Source organism: Toxotes jaculatrix, chromosome 15 (assembly GCF_017976425.1).
Source record: "Toxotes jaculatrix isolate fToxJac2 chromosome 15, fToxJac2.pri, whole genome shotgun sequence".
Classification (NCBI taxonomy): domain Eukaryota; kingdom Metazoa; phylum Chordata; class Actinopteri; family Toxotidae; genus Toxotes; species Toxotes jaculatrix.
In genome coordinates, this window is record NC_054408.1 from 19,032,909 (window position 1) to 19,053,782 (window position 20,874).

A 20,874-nucleotide genomic window follows, 5' to 3' on the forward strand; every position below is an offset into this window, starting at 1 on the left:
ATGCGAATACACACACACACAAACATGACATTTATAAGACAGAGTGCTACGAACTGATGACACACTGATAATAAGGTATAAGGTAGAGGTTGTCATGTGTCCGCTTGGTTGCTAGGAACCAGACCTGGGACCTGAGTCAGGCCAAATCCAAATTATATTCAGACTAACCAGACTGGGTCTGGGTAGGATCCTGTTCTATTGCTGTGGGTTTTGGGGTCTGTGTGTCAATATGTCTCAATACTCACGTGGATCCAAGATGTCTTACTGACACCTCTGATCACGTGATGTGTCAGCAGTTTAGACTCATAGACTCTTAGTTATTGCAGTTTTTATTCTTAGGACATACAGAATATTTCTACTCTTTTAAACTGATAGTGCTTCTTAAGTGGTGGGAAATTGTTCTGCTGCCATTAATGTTGATGCTCTTTCTGTGAGCACATGCACATGAAATTAAAAATGCATGTTTTCCTTTCTTTTTTCCTCATGATTGTTTTCTCACCTGAAAAGCTGAGCTTTTCTAAAACTGGTCTCCAGAGTGGATTTCATTCAGAATGTCAGCTGGGTGTTTGAACTGTCTGTCTCTTCTGACATTCTCTGTGATCACTGTTGCGATCATAACATACTGATATTATCACAGCAGCACAGCGGCTGGGGAATTACTACTAGTTAGCATGTGATATTTATGAGCTGCTATTAAATCAGTGTTTCACGCCACTTTTGCTTTCGCACAACAGACAGAATAAGAACAACTAAATTGTGTATTTGGCTGTATGGAGGAACGGTGTAGGTGATCACTGAGAGAAGGAGGAAACTGAGCAGAGGTTTTACAGGCTGACACTCAGGCTGTGCCTCTCTCTGCCAGATGTTTTTGAATGATGCCCAGTTTTGTTATTTGAACAGCATTTTAAAAATTAATTAAGCGTTATGCAGATTAAGCTTCACGTAGATGTAATCTGTGATGTAGATGTAGGATGTAACAAGTGGGATCGAATATCTGTGTGTGTATGTGTGTGTATTTACATGTGTGTGAACAGATTCAGCTAAATATAGCCAATTGTTGGTATGTTCACTTTTGTTTTACACTTTGATGTGTTGTCATGGAAATTGCTTCTACCTCCCGTGGTTGTGTGTGTATGTCTGTTGCATTAAGCTGATTACAGGGGAATTAGTTGCTTTTGATGCAGACGTGTACACTGAGAGAGAAGGTTGAACACGGAAAGGTTTAAAACCAGACAGAAGACGTGAGATTCAGTGAAAATGATGGCAAGGGAGAGGACAAATGAGGAATGAAAAAAAAAACAGCATTTCTTGATTTATGAGTACCATTCTCATCAGTCTCGTTATTCTCATTATTCTCATTGTTTTTCTTATTATTATTTTGGTTTGTCAACAAGGCTACCATCAGCACAGAGAGGATCCAGCACAATGCCTGAAGCTTGCTGCGAGAACATTATATTAACAGACCTTATCATCCGACTTCTTGTGTTTTCTCGTCGAGCTGCGGTGGAGCAATAGCTGCACGAGTTACCCTCTTGATTTGATTAAACGTGATCAGTAACTCTTTCAGTGTACACTGGGCATGCGAGGTTTTGTATTAAGATAAACCTTAAGAGAAAAGTATGAATGTGTCCTTTAATCGTTTGTTTTCTCTCCTCTCTTCTCCTCTGTTTTTTCTCCTCCTCATGAGCAAAGATCTCCGCTGCTCATTTGTTTGTTTATATTCATTTATTAAGATTTAAACTATTCTCTATCTCTCTCCTGCTTCCTGGATCTGTGTGTATGCATGAGGATGTATGTAAACTTGTAAAAATTTCTCTGAGGGAGAGGGAAATGATCTTTGAAACTGAGCGAAAACTTTTCTTCTGTCTTGTGCTCTTTAGAACTGGCTCTTAATACTCCTACTTTCTCTTCTGCTTCTTTTTCTCTGCCTCCACTTGTCTGTATACTCACCACATACTCATGCACACTCTTGTTTGAATGAATACACACAAACTTGGCAACATATAGCTTTTCCAAAAACCTTAAACCTTTAGTGGCTGCATCATTTGTGGCACCCTGTGGGTCCAGCGGTCTGGCACGTCTGCCATGTGTCAGTAACATCTCCGGTTCCTGCCCTGGCGTGTCATCTTTTCCTCAGACTGACACTTTTGGTAACATACCAATTTAAAATTGAGTTCTGGGGGTTTCAACCACATGGCTCTGCAGAATGTGCTCATAATGACGAATCCATCAAAGGATGACTCACAGTCAGTTTATTAAGAACAACTGGCTAAAACCAATGCAGTCCTAGAATAGATCCTGTTTCATAAAGGTGTTATTGTTCTGTTTTTGTTGAAACTGTTTTAAAGAGGTGTTGATTCAACTGGGCCCCCATTCAGACCTGGAATTAACATGACAGCTCTAAGTACAGGTGTGATTACACATTTGAGATCCAATCACAAGTCAATATATTAAGAGTGTGTGAAACACCTTGGACGATTTGGTTTGCCTGGAACACGCCAACGAATAATCTCTGTTGTTTTGCTTTGTTCTTCTTACTTCCGGGCAGATGATACACAGGAAGTTCCTCCCACCAGTTGAAAACAACAAAGCGTTTGGTCTTTTCCAAACTTAATTGATGTGCGTGTTCTGGGATCTGATCTCAAGTGGTCGCTTGAGACGCATACGGAGACACATGTTACTGTAATGCCAGGTCTGAACGGGACCTGTATGATTGATATGATGGTACTATTGAACTGCAGGCTAAAAAACAAACACTCCTCTTTGCGTAATGCAACACAGTTAAACCCTGGCACTAGAACTACTGCAGCCTCCAAAATCATCATAGAGTTGAATCAACAGCTTTTTTTTACACAGTTTCGACAAAAAACAAACATTGTACTAATGACACTCACACACATACATACGCACACCGCTGGTTTACAAAACTACAGTAAATAAAATATGGTAACTCATGTTGCTGCAGCCCTGTTGTTGCCTGGCAATTTATTGAGCTGTGTTCCAGAAATAAACACAATGACCACAGAGTAAATATGGAAAAGTATGTGTTTCTTCTGATTCCAGAACAAAATGAGAAAAGGTAAAGATAAATGACAGCTATATTAAAATATCTAGGGAGAAATACATTAATTAATGTTTTTATTTTTTTTCATTCTTTATTTTTTGCTATGAGAAATATTTATTGGACGTCACAATTTACCCACCTGTTGATTTACCTCATGAATGTTGACTTTTAGCACATTTCCTATAGTGTGCATGTATTTGTTAAGTGTGCAAAGAAACAAAAGGATAAAAAGGAATTACAGCCATTTTCTTTCTATACCAACTGTGTGCATTTCAAAAAGGAAGTGACAGAAATAGAGATTCATTCATCCACATAACTTACAGTTACTTGTGACTGATTTAATTGACGCGTCTATACATCTGTCTTTGCTCTGTCTGTTTGTATGTCTGAGCCAAACATAAAATCTTACCCATCTAGATAGAAATGTGTGCGTGTGTGTGTGTTGTTTGTAAGTGGGTGTTAATTGATGCATTCTCTCCTTTTGTCTGTTTAATGGAAAAGCACTTCTCATTAAACTGTCACTCACAAGTCTGTGCTCATGTGTGCGTGGAACAAGAGAAAGAAAGAAAGATTGGAGCAGGTCATTATAATACAGTGTGAAAGGAGAAGAGAGAGGTTGTAATTGGGGAGTGGAGAGAGAGAGGGAGAGAGACAGAGAGACAGAGAGAGAGAGTGCAGGAGAGGTGCAGAAGAACAGACCATTACAACAATTAGTGTGCCATTTAAAAAGCTTTCCTTCACAGGCGTTTGATATTGAAATGAAACAATGTGTCTCTGCAGGAGGCTGTTGGGGAAATTAGCCTTACAGTACATTAAATGAGACACACACACACACACACACACAGGCTCTTCATCACCTGTGGAGGGCTTGTTTCCCCCTTGCTCCCAATGCAGTCATTTCATTTAAATTAATTCAAATTCAAATCCGTTCAAATCAATTCGGTTACGTTAAATACTTTTCACTTCACCTGGGTTAAGTGTGCAGCACTGATGGAAAATTTTACTGAGTCAGTAAACAGTGCTGACAAAACATCAAGACAACATGATGACGAAAATAAATTTATTTAGATTTAATCAGTTTGCCTTAGTGTGTGCTGGAGTTTCTTCTAGTGAACTGTAGCCTAAACCTATGGGAAAAATAATGGATATTGATGGTGATTCATAACCTTGTCAGATGTAAACTCTACCCTTCTTGGTGCCGTCCTTTAAAAAGTGGTTTAAACACTGTTGTTGACATCACAACATCCCACTAGATAGATGAAAAATACATTGCCAAGCAAACTGCTGATCTCTCAAATTATGCAATACAAAAACCTTTTAAACATGTATTTCATCTTATACACGACTGCTGACCATTTTCCAAAAGTTACTGTGATGGAGGAACAGTTTTCCTGCGATGGAGCTGCATAGGCTTATAGAGCAAGTTGACACACCTGCTCCAAATGAGAACTCTGTGACTGTTTGGGAAAGCGTTGACAGGGGCAGAGCTGAGAGTCCACACCCTGTTTTGGGGATAGACACTTGGTATACATTATGAGGCTCCTACCCAGTCTTTTTTATTGTTGTTTATTATTGCGCCCTCATTTCTGAGGGGTTTGTTTCAGTTGCATGCTGGAGGAAGATTAGAAGTTACTGGGATGCAGGGCGAGGCTCTTACACGGGACAGGGACCTGGTTAGCTAAGGCGGGGAGCAAGGGTGTGTTTCTGCTTCTCAGCATGTGGAAGAGGCCCTTCTGTATATTACATACACACTGATGTGTATGAAATATAAAACTCTCTAGCACACACACACACACATTTCATCGTGACTTGTCATTGGTGAGGCCCCTCTTTGACTCAACAGTGCCTGTAACAGTTGCAGCCTTTCTATTGATGTGAATGGTGAATAGGGCAATTCAGGTATCAGAAGGGTTTATTCAGAAGTGAAAGTAAGATGGTTCATTCGTATGTTAGGTGCTGTAATGTTAATTTTGTTTTGGACTGTGTTGCTGAAGAGGGAGCTTTACCACAGATCTGATCTTGGTTCTGAGCCTCTCTTTCACTCATAGACTGTCTGAGTGCGTAATCAAGGCTGTTAATTTCCCCTGCAAGCAACACTTAAGTTAAACAAATATACAGTAATCCTTACTCATGCTCCCGCCTGCACATTACTGCCTATTTTGTACTCTGTTCTTGTGGTTGTGTTGTTTTTGTTTCCGTTCCATTCTTCATCCATCTGTACCGCCGCTTCGGCTGCAAAGATGCAGTTGAAGTGATCTGGTTTCCCCACAGGGAAAAATACAATTTTATCTTACTTCACACTCATGAGCTATATCAAATGTGCATTTCAGTAGAAAGGTGATATTGTTCACTGGAGGAAGAGGAGCTCAGCAAACTCTATTTTGGAGGCTTAGCAGCACAACCAGCGGCGAGGCTATAAAACCTGGTCTCAGTGGAGGGACTTCATTTCCCAACATGCCAACAAGGGTCAGAAGGACAGAAGCAGGTGGTGAAGAAAATACAGGGATGTTTTGCTTCCCATATTGCCTTTGCAAACTTGACTCAGACATTTGGCAAAATGGAAGGATGGATGGATAAATGAATGGCTTTACTCTTTACTTAAGTTCAGGCTCTTGGATTTATTGCTGTGACTGGACCAGTGCTCACCCAAATGTAACATATTAAATAGGGTCACAGATTGTTGAGACGGATAGATAGACCAAATGTTTCCAAGTGTTTTCTCACTGCAATAGCATGCATGTGTGTGTGTGTGTGTACTTAAGATTCATAACCCATTAGTCTTGATGCAGTGAGTAGCAGTGGGGGGGTAACACCAAGCAACCCACTATGTTTATCAAGTGTGTCTCCTGGTTTTCATTGGTAAAACTTCTCCACAGTCTTAAAAGTTACAAAATAATCTGTTTTTTTTTCTTTGGGGAAGTTTCTGAAAGTATAGCAGCATTTAGTTTTTCTGGAAAATTCCTTTCTGTCCGCCTTCACTGGACTGAATTACAGTACTGACTGTCTGGCCACCTGGTTTGGACACTGACTATAAAGTCGACTTATTGACTGGCTAACTGACCAGCTGAATGACTAAGTGACTAATAAACACCCCTTGTAGAAGAAATTCTTCACTGACCATTTGTCTTTTGTGTGTTTTATTACAGCACCATATAACACTGGAGTGAGAGAAGAACCCTAAAAAGATGGAGCTGTAAATAGAGAAGCTGTGTGTGTATGTGCGTGCGTGCGTGCGTGTGTGTATGTGTGTGCGCGTGTGTGCGTGTGTGTGTGTTGAGAGAGAGAAACAGAGAGAAATGCTTCATTAATTCCTTTGTATTCCACCCTGTGCCTTGTTCTAAAGCTATAAAGAAAGAAAAGCTATAAAGACGAGAGAGGCAGATGGAAAAGAAGAAAACATAAAAGATTGAGTTATGGGAAACAGAAAGAATCGAACGTGAGAGAGAGAGAGAGAGAGAGAGAACTTCACAGAATCCAGGATGAGGGCTAAATAATTGGTTTTGCATTGTATATCTAGTTTACTTCCCCATCTCAAATAACGAGTAGCATCCATACATTTTTGTAGCGGGCTGCATCTGGGACTGCCTCACACAGAGTGAATGAGAGAGCCCCAGACAGAGCTGCAGGGTAACTCACAATAGGAATCATAATGCAATATATGAAAGACATTCATAAAGTCTTCAGCATGCCAAGTGTTGAAAAATACTGATATATACACCAGTGAATGCACACACACTCATGCACAAACATGAACACGGTCACATGAGGACCATAATCAGTGGTTGAACACAAAGACACACACACGCGCACACACACACATACACACACACTCACACACACACACACTGGCTCCACAGGTTTCTAGTATTATTCTTTTTTAAGCCTCTATGTCCCTCTCTGTCTTGGCTGAGCTCTTCATAGAAGACAAATTAGAGAGTGAGAGAGGATGAAAGATGTTTAATTCTTTAGGACTTCACATCAGAGAGAGGGGCAGAGGGTGAAGGGGAAGAGTGAAATAAGGGGGAGGAGGTAAAGCAGGGAAACCTAGTGAAAAATAGAGTTAATGAAAAAAAGAAGTCTAAAGAATAATGATGAGGAGGAAGAAGGAGTCATTAGAGAGATAATATATGTATTCACATGTGTGTATATATGTTTGTGTGTTTGAGAGAGAGGGCAGGAAAGAGGAAGAGAGGGAGATGTATTTCATATGGCTTCATTCACCCACTTCACCCACTCAAAATTATATTAGAAAAGTTGTTATTAAAAGAGGGTCATCAGTGTTTCAGCTTCAATGACAAATGAAGAATGTTAGTCAATACACATCGACCATGTTTTTTGTTTTTTATCAAAAAAGTGTGCCAATTTTTATTCATTTATTTATTTATTTCATTCCTGCTCTTATGGACACATAAGTTTTTGCTGTATGTCCATGTGTATCTCTCTGGGCATTGTTACTTGTTAACCATGATTTCAAAACAACAATAGTGTTTGTTTTTCATATATGTTTTTATTGTTTGTCGATCATTCGTGCCTGTAGCCTTACAGCACTGAGCTTTGAGTCTTTGACCCAGATTTCAGCTTGATGGATTAATGATCAGACATGATCACTCATGTACTCAGTTAGCAATGTAAAGGTGACCTGACACCAGCGCATGTTACACTCCCATGGTCGGGTGTGTGTGTGCATTTGCACATGCGTGTTTTCTTTTTTCTGTGCACTCAGAGAGAGTGCACGTGTCTTCTTTAATTTGCTCAGTCAAGCTTGTATGATGCCATTATAAGACCATAAGAGAGAGAGAGAGAGTGTGTGTGTGTGTGTGTCTGCCTGTATCTGTTTTCTTCTTTCCGTGTCATCAAGCCGATTCAGTGCCACATGACAACATTACACACTTTTGCATTTGTGTGTGTGTGCATCACTGTGTGTGTGTTTGGTTTCTGTTAACACACTTTAGTAGGTCTGGGAAATGAAACAGCTGTTGACCCCCCTCATCTCTTCCACCCATCTCAGACGCTGTCTATCAGCCAACGCTCCTCAATCAATTAGCAACTAATAATATCTGTGTGTGTGTGTGTGGTGTGTGTTAGGGAGGGGGTGGTGGTGGTGGATGCGGTCAACCATTTCATTTAAGCGGCAGCTCCAAATCAAATTTGTGGGCCAGAGTAACAACCCCTCATTTCCCGTTCTCATCTTTCCTTGCTCAGCACAGACACACATGGACACAGAAACATGGTAGACGTTCTGAATGAAGACACACAAACAGACCTGTACATGCACACTCGTGCACTGATACACACTCCAAAAGTTTCACACACGCACAGGCACAGGACACACACACAAAATTGTGTCTCCATGACTTCTGAGCACAGTACAGTGACTTACATTCATTTGCTGGAGACTTACTCTAACTTTGGACACAATAGTTACCTAATCTTAATCTTAATCCTAACTTTAGCCTAAACCCATACTTAAAATTTGGGGACTTACTTTTTGTCCCCATTAGGAAGACAAGTCCCCATAACGTGACTGTGCAAACAGATTTAGGTCCCCACAACATGAGTAATACATGGACCACACACACACACACACACACACACACACACACTGAGTCCAGAATCTGGTTATTTCCTCATGGCAGATTATTATGGTAATCTGAAGACTCCAGGTGCTAAATCTACCAGCTGCACGAAATAGGATTTTACTGGAAGCAATTCCATCCCTCCATCCATCTACTCATTCATCCATCTATTCATCCATCCATCCAGAAGCCCATTCTTCCACCCATTCATACCTCACCAGTGATTTGCTACCTTTGCATGTCCATTTTCCCTTTCAACACTCCTGCCTTCCATTTACTTTTACTTTATCTGCATTCATCAAGCATTGTAGTGTCACAGTTTAATCCATCCATCCATTCATCCAGCCATCCATCCATCTAGCCATCCAGCCTTCCAGCCAGAGATCCAGTCATCCAGTCATCCATCCATCCGTCTGTCCTTTCCTCTGAACCAGACAGAGAAAATAGGATTTTCTCCAGAAAGCAACTGTGTATTCCTCCCTTTCCCTCAATCCTCCATCCATTCACATGTTCCTCTATCTCTGCCAGACTGCGAAAATAGGATTTTCACTGGAAGTAACTCCAATTATTATATCCCTCCCCCCGCTTCTGGTACTCGTTCCCTGTCTCTCCGTCTTTCCTATAAATAGATGCGTAACTACAACTATACATTTATTCCCTGGTAACTCCCACCTTAATTCACATCATCAAAGTGGTAATCCTCAAGTTTGTCATTTTTAAATTTTGGTTATTGTAGGAGGAGTTATTTTCAGTGTCTGCAATTACAGCTTGCACTTCCTTCCCACTTCTGCTTCTGTGTAATCCAAACAAACTCATAACTTCCTGTTTGCCAGAGGGTGACTCAACATTGTATTATACCACAATGAATGAAGCAATATGGACTTTCATTCATGGAAATTATCATCACAGGACTACATCCAACAATCCACGCCTGCTTCCCTCATTCACCCAGACTATTTCATTTTCTTCTGTTTCTAAAGCAAAAAGATGCAGTGGTTGTCTCTAATGTGGCTCAACTTTTGATGCAACACAATGTAATATCCAACAACAGCCTGTTTTAGACAGTCAAATACATGCAAAGACATATTCCTGGTAGATTATTTTGTGGCACACCCTGCGTTTGAATGTTTACCTTGTGATTGTGTAAAATGATTTTTCCCCTAAAAACTTGCCTGATTCATAAAAAGCTGTTTCAGACGATCATAAACCGCTGTGCTGACTATTGGTGTCATGGATGTATCACTCAAACTCAGCTTCCTGGTTTGTAATTCATCTTCTACTTGTAGCAACATGCCACCACCAAGAAGATCCTTGTGGGTTTTTTTTTTTTTTATGCTGTGCTTTTTTCTGTCTTAACACTATTTTATTCAGTATCCCTTTCCAGTATTCCTTCACCCTTCTTAAATTTCTGTGGTGAGATATGATGGCAAAGCTATTTCTTCAGTTCTACCATTCTTCCATTCCTTGTCTCACTCCTCCTACCGTCAGTCCTTCCCTCCAATCCTATAAGTATGGTTACATAAAGGTCAAAATATTTTCCATTTCAGTCCCCTATAGCAGATGGAAATGTCACCCATACTGTGTATGAGCCTCTGCCTGTTTGTGGGTACCTGAATGTTTCCCTTCTTGCTTTCTGCCATGCCCATGGGTTGAGCTCACTTGTGATCTTTGCATCTAATAGTCCCCAGGTAAATAAAACAATCCTAAAACAGTCTATTGAACCCCTTCCCTCTCCCTCTTCCCTCTTGCTTGTGTGTAATTGAGTATTGTTTCCCTTCATTAAAAGCTGGGAATCAGCAAGATCACTTCAAGGTGTTTACAGTCAACATTAGCATACAGAGGATGCTGAGGGACAGGAGGAAGGATGGAAGAAAGGTAGGGAGTAGAAGTAGAATGTACTGTATGTGGGGAAGTAGCGAGAGAAAAAAGGTTGGGGTGTAAGAAGTAAGCATGCCTCCTGTAAGAAAGTGGGATGAGTTGGAAAGGAAGATGTAGAAGGCAAGAGTGGAGGGAAGAAAAGCAAAATGAAGATGAATGGAGGAAGGAAAAAATGAGAAAGAAAGAGAGAGAAGCTACAAACGTTGTTGTAACACGACACGCACACACTGATGGAGTCCATGTAATCAGGCCTCTTAGGGGTTAGAGGCCCCTTTATCAGTGTTAGGCTTCCTGACCCATCATCTTATCAAGATCAGGGGACCGGCCTGTCTGTGCGTCTGTGTGTGTAAGTGTCGGTGTTGTGTGTGTTCATGATTAAGCCATTACTGATAATCCTATCAGTTTGTGTCATCAAAGACAACAATGAACTCCCCTGCGACGAAAACCACTGTTTTTGTGCTTTCTGCAGCCCGAGGGATCCACTCCTGAAACACAGTCAGTCACACTCACACATCCCCCTCGGGCTGTTGTTATTGATAATGTCATTAGACAGAAAAAGGATGTGAAGATGTTCTGCGACCTGTCATGAAAGTGTGCGTGTGTGTACTGCATACCAGTGACCAGTGACCCATTCTTCTCTGTATTCCCAGAGTTACAGTTGAGTGACTTGCCCAAAAACAGGTCTGTCTTTTGTTTTTTTAACAATGCCACCATACATATGACTGTACTGTGTGCAATTGGAAAGTAGTGGATTGTGAAAACCATGTGTGTGTATGTGTGTGTGCTACACTAAAGTACAGTTAGTTCCAATTATTGAAATTCTATTGCTGATGCCTCGAATAGAGAAGAATGGGGTGAATGAACTGTTCTGAAGTTAGAATAATAATGGAAGAAGAAAACAATAGAGGGTGATGAAAGGGGGAGAGAGCAGGATGGGTGTGAAGGGAGGGGTGAAAGGGGGGTTCCTCTTCTCCCCATTTTCTCGGCACTGTAGCTGTCTTGTCAGACTGTGACTGATGGTGCTAAACACAGCACCTCAGCTGTCACACCAAAACCATGTAACTACAAAATGTCAGTTTAAGAGAAACAAGGAAAATAGGTCTTTATGATCACACTGATGCCCTGGCTTACTTGCCTGTGTATTTTCAAAGAGTTTGGCTCTGCTAGGATCATAAAAACCTTAAATAATTGAAGCTGTACCCAGTTCTTGAGAGCTTTGTGTTTGTTTGCCATTCTAAGCACCCTCTGTTCAGGTCATACACTGAAACAAACTGCGTCTCCCAGTGTGTAAAAAACCAGCTGAGTCAGTTCAGTTCAAAAACACAGAGTGGTGAGGTGCAGAGAACCCATCCATCTGTGCTTATAGCTTTTGCAGAGAACTTGATCCTGACTCCATCTCTCCTTTGAAAGCACAACATCTCTGCTTACCGCCAACACAGAGGTGATGGGTGTGGTTAAATAGTTTCATTGCTTTTGGCAGTCTGAAAAAAGAAATGTCTTTTTTAAAATAAAATAAATTAAATATATGTAGACTTCAGCTTCATCAAAAAGACCTGACATAGTGGCCACACTCACTGAAAATGATCTCCAGGAAGTGCAGTGCATAAAACCCAAGTAGTGAAAGCTTTGAATGAAAACTGTTCAATCTAAAAAACACAATTATACTCATTTGTAACTTGCCATACAAGCAAAGTAAATTCCAACTACAAGTTTTAGAAAAGTAATTTACACAACCTTATAATAGAGAATAATGGCCATTCATCTTGTAGACTTACTGTATAATCACTGTTCAGCTAAGTCCATTCAAACAGGGCACCATTTCATTTTCTAAACGTGTCAAGCAACAGCTCTGAGAGATGTTTAAATTTAACATCTAGTCTTAGAGATAATTCATGCTTAAGTTATGAACCCAAGATTCTTGCAGTCCGTATGTTTGTGGTTTAATTGCAATACATTTGAAAAAGAAAACCTCTTTTCAGTTTCACAGCTACTCCACACTGATGGTCACATTTCAATTACAACTCATGAGCGAGAGTATGAAAACTGATGAGTAGTTACAAAGTCATCTGACATCTTTGCGGTGCATTTCATTTCACTGCTGAGGAACACAAAGCTACTAACTGCTGCTACTACCAGCTGAGTCAAACATCCAAAGAGGACATCCATATTTACAACCACGCAGAGAGAAAGAGAGGGAAGAAATGGAGGGGGAAAAATACAGCAGGAGAGAACAGAAAATGGCAAAGTCAGATATAGGGGAGGCAAGAAGATGGTACAGGATGAAAGAGGCATACAGAGAGAGAAAGAAAGACAGGAAGGGACTGAAGGGGGAGTACTGAAAGGGAAATGAAGAGGAAACCATTTAAAAGATAGTTAGAGTGATAGTAGAGAGAACAATTAAGTTATTAGAAAGAGAGCAAACATTTTTCACAGATAGCGCTCAGCTCCGACAGCCCACTGTGATCCCTGGACACTGCTTTTGTGTGTGAGTCTTTGTGTCAGCGAGTGTCTACGCTTGTTTGTGTGGGTGCGGCTGTGTATATATTTGTCTCTCTCTATCACCTCTGTGTCCTTGCTAATAGCTGAGTGGACTCCCTGCAGTCTCCACAGGCTGTACTGTGATTATCTCCACTTAGTTGTGCACCCACACAAAAACACACACATACACATGGACGTAGTACTACAGACAAACATCACGCAGACATGTATACACAAAACACATGGAGGACAATACACATACAATTTCCTGGAGAGATGTGTACATATAATATACAGGTAAATATAGAGAGTACACATATTCCCTGAATGGGAACATGTGTGTGCATGTTCATCTTGGGCTTGTATGTGTCTGCCTCTCTTTACACGTTTATCTATGTGGGTGAGTGTCTGTGCAAGTGTGCATCTCTGCATGTGTGTAAATCTTCACAGATCTGTGCCTCTATAGCTGTGTGTGTGTGTGTGTGTGTGTGTGTGTGTGTCTGTGTCTGTGTCTGTGTGTGTCCCTGGTGTGTGTCTCAGCTCTGCTCCATGCCAGTGCAGCCCTGGTTAACTGTTGACACACTAATTTACTGTGGCTTCCAGTAAGACCTGCTCAGTAATATGGCTTATTGATGAGGCTACAGGGAGCGAGTACGTGTGTATGTGCATTGTGTGTTATGCGTGTTTGCATTACCGAGTGTACCCACACCATAGATTAAATATCTGTTGCACCACAGATAAACATGTTCAGTCCATGGGTGATGTATGCACACGTAAATGTTTACTCTCTGTGGATGAGCTGTAGGTCAGCTGAAATGTGTGAATGTTTTATTTTGTGTGTGTATAGGAAGAGTGAGCGTTTATAGAATGTATTTTTTTCTCATGATTAGATGTTTCTGCCTCTGCATTTGCACAAATTGTATGACTACTGTTCTCAGGAGAGCAGAGGAGAGGAGACACGTAACATGATCCATGAGCTGGGAGAGATGTTGAACAGGAAATCTCATTTTGGACAGTGGTGAAAAACCGGACAAAATACAGCCACTGCAGCGCCCCTGGAGTCTGGTGGTGCCAACAGGTTGACACTCCACACACACACACAGGTAAAAAAAAAAAAAAAAAAGAAAGAAAAAAGCTCACACCGAAGAGAGTTTCCAACTATGCACTCAGACAGACATCTTTTAACTCTCTGTCATGCAGACGCATACACAAACATTCAGTCATGAGCACACACACATATGCATAGAAGTGAGGAGAGGTTGATGGACACAGAGCTGCTGGTCCCTCTGAGATCACCACATTCTCCATGTGCCATTGACCTCAAAGATGGATGGAGGAAGGGAAGCGGTGGCAGAGTGGTAATCAGAAAGACTGAGAGAAATCTCAGTGGGCTGGTAACATTTTGGGCTGATTACTTTGGATGTACTAACATTACTGAGTCTCCTGGACGTCTGAACCATGAAGTGTATAGCAGGGAGGTTAATGGTAAATACTCCTGTTTAACAAAAAAAGGTAAAGAAAAAGCGTCTTCACATGTGGGGTTTACAAAGCCAGTCGGTACATTGTTTGAGTCCTGAGCAAAACGTGAATCCTACTTTGCCCCTGGGGAAAAGAAAGGGGTTTAGAAAGTAGAAAGGAAAGGAAAGGATGGATGACAAATACTAAACAAAAAAAAAACAAAGAAAAACAAATAAAGACACATAAATGGGTAAAAGGAAAAAAAAAATTAGTAGTAATGATAAAATCAAGCACCAGTGAACAATGCATGAAACAACAACAGAGAAAAAGCACCCAAAAAACAGAAATCCCAACTTTAGAACCAGTGACAGGAAATAAATTACTTCATAAAGTCATTTATCAAATCAAGAGAACAAGAAGGAGCGGTAGAGGATGCAGTGTGTTGGCGAGGTGCAGACAGGGCCAGTAGTGCTTGTCGACAGGCCAGTAGACAAGTTCTTCCCCTGACGCAGAGCGAGGATCACCTTACCCTCGACTGGTTTCACAGCTCTGTTGCAACAGACACACACAAGTGTTTTTATATAATTGCATTGGTGTTTTACCTCTCTCCATTCAGCGACAGCAGAACCCTGTAGTGTCAGGTTAATAAAATCAACTTTGGAATCTACTTTGGCACATGGGAAGTCATGCACCATGTCAAAAATCTAGCAGTTGGTAATGAGTAACAGTAGAAGAAAACAACTCGTCAGTACTGACTGCACCGTTGATGATCACTGGTATGGAACCCAGGATCAGTGACTGCTTGGAGTCAAGATGATAGTGACAAAGCATGTAGAAGCTTGAATGTTGTCATTCAAACAAAAATTACGGTCGATGTCTGGGCAAATGTTTACCTGGGGTAGGAGAAAGATTTGCTTCTAGTGACCTCAGCCAGCAAGACACATAATCAAGAGATCAGTATATGACATGTGAGCAGAATATCAGCTTGTGATCATTGACCATTTAGGTGCTTTCTGATGGTAAATGTTGCCTCCGCTGCTACTCTACAGTGCTGCAAGTAGAGTAGCAAGCAAATCCAGGGTTTGGAGCACCCATAGCAATCAAGATGAAGTGTAATCTGGCTGTATGTTAATGTGTAATGTATTGATGTATTGATTATACCATGATGCTAAATTATGGTTTTTGATAACAGTCTTTGATACAAGAACTGTGCAGGTAGTGCACAAGCAGCATTTCTGTCCATTGCCCTAAAATGGAGTCTCTATGTGATGTCAGCAGTGTCTTCTGGGAAACCCAGTCCACTGCTTGGCAAGCAGAAAAGGTGTCAGGGATTAGCATATCCACGTTTCACAACATACTGTTGTAAGTTATACAAAAGAATGTGTGAAGGGAAAGTCCAGAAGGCTTTGGTCCATGTGGTGCGTTGGTGTGAATTCAGAATGATTTGCAGAGGTTATTCCTTACTTTTCCCATCCAAATTCCTCCTACCAACCTGTGCCAACAAAGATTTAAGATACTTTTTTGAATTCAGAACACTCTGCTCGACAGTTTTACACTGTTTTCGTCATTTCAATACAACTGAAGGACTAACTCATTCATATTCATACTGAAAGTTAACAAATCTGAGATTAAAAGATTGTAACTGCAGCAATTTGCTGGTCAACATCTCAGGTAGATAACACACAGAGCAGTGTACCTACCTGTTTTTTTAATTGCTCAAAATAAGAAATTGTAGCTCTGTCGGCTCAAAGGAATGTTGGACTGATATTAGCATGTGATTGCTCTGTGCTCTCATCACTTGACAGATTCCAGTGGGCCTGGGTGGGTTTAGTTTCAGTGGAAAGACACAGGATGAGGGGAGCAAGAAGGGAGAGATCAGCAGGTTACAGAGGTCGTACGACTGGAGGGACCGTAGGAACGATTAGGGTGACAGTCACTCTCTCTCTGACTCACACACACCAAGCTGTCATGGAAAAAGAACTTAATACCTTCAGAGATCCAGAGACGTTAGGAGACATCTGATTGACAGTTTGATGGTGTGTGTGTTTCTGCATGTGTACCTGTGTTTCACATGTCACTGTCCTGATCTGAGATCAGTGATTCACTGTATCTATTGGTAATTACAGGGCTATTAAAATAACCAATTCATCTTCTTACGCACCATGATCAGGACCGTCACTGGTGAAATATGTAAACGTAATTCGCTGTGTAAGGTTGTTCTCAGAAATTCTCATGTCAGAGAAGTCCAAGCAGTTATAAATATTTGTCACATGAAAAAGCATCAGCCCTTGTGTGATTTTCTTCTCTGTCATAAAAGAAATAGAGGTTTAAAAGGGGCTTTCTTCCCACGAGATAACTCAGCTGTGTCATTATGGCCTGTATGTGTGTGCATCTGTGTGTGAATGTGCGCAGGGAGTGTCCTGGGAAGGCAATACGAGAGCCAAACTTTGGTTCGTTTTTCAGACCACAAGCTTTGGTGTTGCTACAGGCCCTAAAACACACCTCCCACTGACATCCTCCCTATATTATACTGCTGGGAGAGAGAGCGAGCAAGAAAGAAAGAGTGTGGGTGTGTGTGAGTGTGTGTGTGTGTGTGTGTGTGTGTGTGTGTGTGTGTGAGTGCACCAGGAAGGAAGGGGACTGAAATAGCAGCATGATTTTAAACTGTAAATGTCTATTCTCTACATGTACAGAAATCCAGTCTCTTTAAATATGGCCTATATATTTTTGAAAAGATTCCCCAGCTATTTGCCATTCAATCCCATTCTTATGTGTGTCCATGCCTGAATTGTGTGTGTGTGTGTGTGTGTGTGTGTGTGTGTGTGTGTGTGTGTGTGTGTGTGTGTGTGTGTGTGTGTGTAGGCTTGTTTCACTATATAAAACTAAGCTTACTATATCAAACAAGGAGCACACTATACTTGTGGAGTCCGACAGCTTAATGGGGAGCAAAATGATGGACCCCACAAGTTTAAAGGGCTGTTTGAGGGTTAAGATGTGGCTTTAGGGATCAGGTTAGACTCAGGCTTAGGTTAGGATTAAGGTTAGGGTTGGGCTTCTGCATCCATTTGTGATGGTTAAGGTTAGTGTAGGGGACTAGGGGATGCATTATGTCAATGACGGTGTGTGTGTGTGTGTGTTCAAAATCAGTGTTCAGAGTCACGTGAATCTATCCCTTTCATGGAAAACCCTTCTGTTAATCTTGATGGTAACTCCTGGATTATTCGTGGTAGTGTGTTTTTATTAACAAATTATTAGTTGTTAGATTCCTTTCTGTTCTGATTATTCCAAACGTGCACGTCGTCAGTGTTTCAGCTATGATGCTGTAAACCAGCGCCAGCTTCCTTTTAAAGCTCCCAGCACAGCTACAAATCTCACGAAGCTGTGCAGTGGGCCTCTTCTCTCCCTCTTTTTTTCTTTCTTTCTTCTTTCCACCTCCCTCTATTCTCTTTAATACCAGAGAGAGGAGAAGAGAAAGAAAGGAAGAAGAGAGAGAGATGGGAAGGGAATAAATGTGGAAGGGAGAGAGTATCTAGACAGAAAGAAAGAGGAAATGAGAGAAAGGCAGGGAGAAATTTGGTAAAATGAAAGAGAGGGAGAGAGAGGGGAAGGCAAGTAGAGAGGTAAGAGAGGGTGAGGCAAAAAGGGGGGAGGGGGGGGGGGGGGGGGTGAAACTGCTCTTTAATCAGCGAGGGGCTATATGGAGGCGGGCCGAGGTGCCTACTGTAATCCGATACACACACGCACGCGCGGCGTGCACACACCCCGAGACAGGGGGACTGAGTGAGCAGTCCTGCACGCTGCCACAAACCCGGCAGAGATCGGAGAGGAAGGAGCGCGCTGCCGGAGCTGCTGGGAGAAGGACAGAGAGAGAAAGAGAGAGACATACACTGAACGTGGAGGACCCAGAGAGAGAGAGAGCGAGAGAGAGAGGGAGCGGACACAGAAAAACGTGTTTCAGAGAAGAAACGCTCAGTTTGTAGGAGGAGAGCGGTGAGGCTGCTCATTTATTTTCTCTCCGATCAGTTTTACGCACGCACACCGGAGCTGCCTCTTCCAGGAGATCTTGTGTTATCTTTTGCGCAAGAGCGGACTGTTATCGGGACAGTATCAAAAAGGGAAAATCGGTGGGAAAATATTTTTGTTTCTCAGTCACAGGTGCTTTTACCAAGTAAATACGCCACTTGGAGAGGAAGCCCGAGCAAAAGATTTTGGAATATTTTATCGAAGCGAAAGAGAAAGACGCGTGTTACTTTTTTTCAGGTTTTTCAAACTCAGTGGTTCCCTGCAGACGTCTCTGTTGGTTCTCAGTGGTTTCAACCAGTGATTTCAACTTTGTTTTGAATTTTGCGATTTTGTCAGTCAAATGTGTTGACTAGTCTGTATTTCCACGCGCGTTTTGCCTGACAGAACTGCTGCCGGCTGCGAGCACCGAAATGGATTTGGCTGTTTTAAAAACGTGTTTTTTGGACAAATTGCGCTGATTTCAGATCAAATTGCGTTAATTGCGCAGAGCAGCGTCCAGGACAGAAGACGCAGTGTCACGCAGTAACACAACCCATACGGACGCTGTAGTTTAACCAGCTTGATATTCTTGGAAAGCCCCGTGAACACAGCCCGGCATTTGTAGCGGAGTTTGGGCACTAGTCGTGTTGCGCTCGAGAGAAATAGAAAACTGTGGAAAGGGGGACTTTGGACTGAAGCTTTGTCTCAGATACACAGAATAAATCCACAGAGGAGGAGAAAAGGTGGTTTTTCTCCACATTCGAGGGGGAAAGATGGATTTATTCATATGGCTTTGTGGATGTTTACTGGCCTTTCTTTTGCCACCAGCAGTCAAGGCAGAGGAAGGAGGTAAGTTTGACACTTTTCCTGTCCGCTTTAATTCGTGTCACACGTAGGTGTGAAAATGAAACTGCTTTTTTTTTAGAGAGATAAATTTGCCTAATCCACGCCACAAGTATAGTCTCTAAAACACATCAACGATGATTGTTGAAGAGGAACATTTGTTTTCCTGTCAAACCAAAATGCGTAATGAACGTAAAATAAAATAAAATAATCATTTCACCATCATTACCAATTATGCAGCTACAGGGTCCAGCCCGACCTTCATTTTCCTTTCATATAGTGCGCTGATAGATGTAGTGCAGGACATAGGAAAGAGAGCCTGCTATAGGGTGTCCTTTTTTTTTTTTTTTTAACTCTGCGTAATTGACCCATCTCGCTCGGCCGGCGTTCTTAAGGGAACTGGAAACGTAAAATGGAAAAAAGTAAACAACTTCTAATGACTGAATAACAAGTTATTTTTGTCTTTAACAAAGGCCTTATTTAATTGTCCTGACAAACATTTAGCGTTAGAGTTGGTGTCGCCTGTTTCTATACGCGGGCAACTTTCTAAAAAGGCGATTTTACAGACGAAGTATCATCACTGCCAGAAACTCTTTCATCACCCCACCACGCTGCTGGTTTCACTCCGTCCTGTAAAAACGTTATGAGGGACGCTGGGGTGTTGGTACCAACAATGAATTGTCTCGTCTTGAACAAACATATGCTGTGGGTTTTAATCTACAGCTTAATCAATGACTGTCCTCAAGAGAGCAGTTCAATAACAGAAAATTACTATAATGTTTCTGTAATCTTCCTATCGGCACTACTGTCGGTGTCAGTGGTCTGTAAGGTGGCTGCTCAGTAGACTTTATAATGACCTTATCGCGCTTGCTTTATTTCGTGGCATTGACAGTTTTAACGAAAGCCTGACAGCTACATGCACTTGCCACTTACCATGTCTGCATAGAGGGCTACCCTTTTAAATGTCACTGCCGGCTGTGCGGAGAGGTGGCAGCGAATCTGACTGGGTTCCTGTCTCCGTCTACCGGAGGCCAGCTCCAGTCACACGGAGGTCCGATTCCATTCCGTTTCTCCAGCGACTCAGGCTGCGGAGGTCTGTCGCTGCCCGAGTCCGTGTGAGCGATGGGGTATCAGATGCATTAACACCTATCGGAACTTTTCCTTTGCGCATATATTCACAGGCTTTGGTGTGAGAAACGGTACAAGCACCGCGCTGTACACGGTGTTAAAAGTGGCAAGACAAAATGCCACGCTCATTGTTACTGGTCTGATGCGTTTAACGTAGGTCTTCGTGCCTTTTTTGTGCGTGCGTATCCAAACAATCTTTACGCACAGAGATTGTACTGGAAACTCTTATTTTATGTACGGAGCGTCTGCGCTGCACAGAGAATTTTAGTCTATTCAGTTAAAACATGTCTGTGGTGACTCGGGGTCAAGACATCAATACCTAAATTTGCTGTTGTGTTACAAGTGTGCATTTATGCGTAACTCGGAAGTGTCTCACGATGGTGTCTGCGATCTGAGACCTTGGACTAGTTGCTTCATAAACCAACTTAGCTTTAATGAAAGACGATT

At 41.8% G+C, this 20,874-nt stretch overlaps 1 protein-coding gene across 3 annotated transcripts in view; it reads left to right on the forward strand.

The window, feature by feature from the left end:
* Positions 1 to 18,276: 18,276 nt before the first annotated feature.
* Positions 18,277 to 20,874, forward strand: part of LOC121194206 (neuropilin-2-like) — a 102,130-nt gene continuing 99,532 nt past the window's right edge. For all 3 annotated transcript variants that reach the window (XR_005895363.1, XM_041056913.1, XM_041056915.1), the window contains exon 1: positions 18,277 to 19,305. Coding sequence is in view for 2 of the 3 variants with exons in the window: in XM_041056913.1 (XP_040912847.1) it covers positions 19,230 to 19,305 (76 nt within the window). In the remaining variant the exon portion in view is untranslated. The remainder of the gene's footprint in view (positions 19,306 to 20,874) is intronic.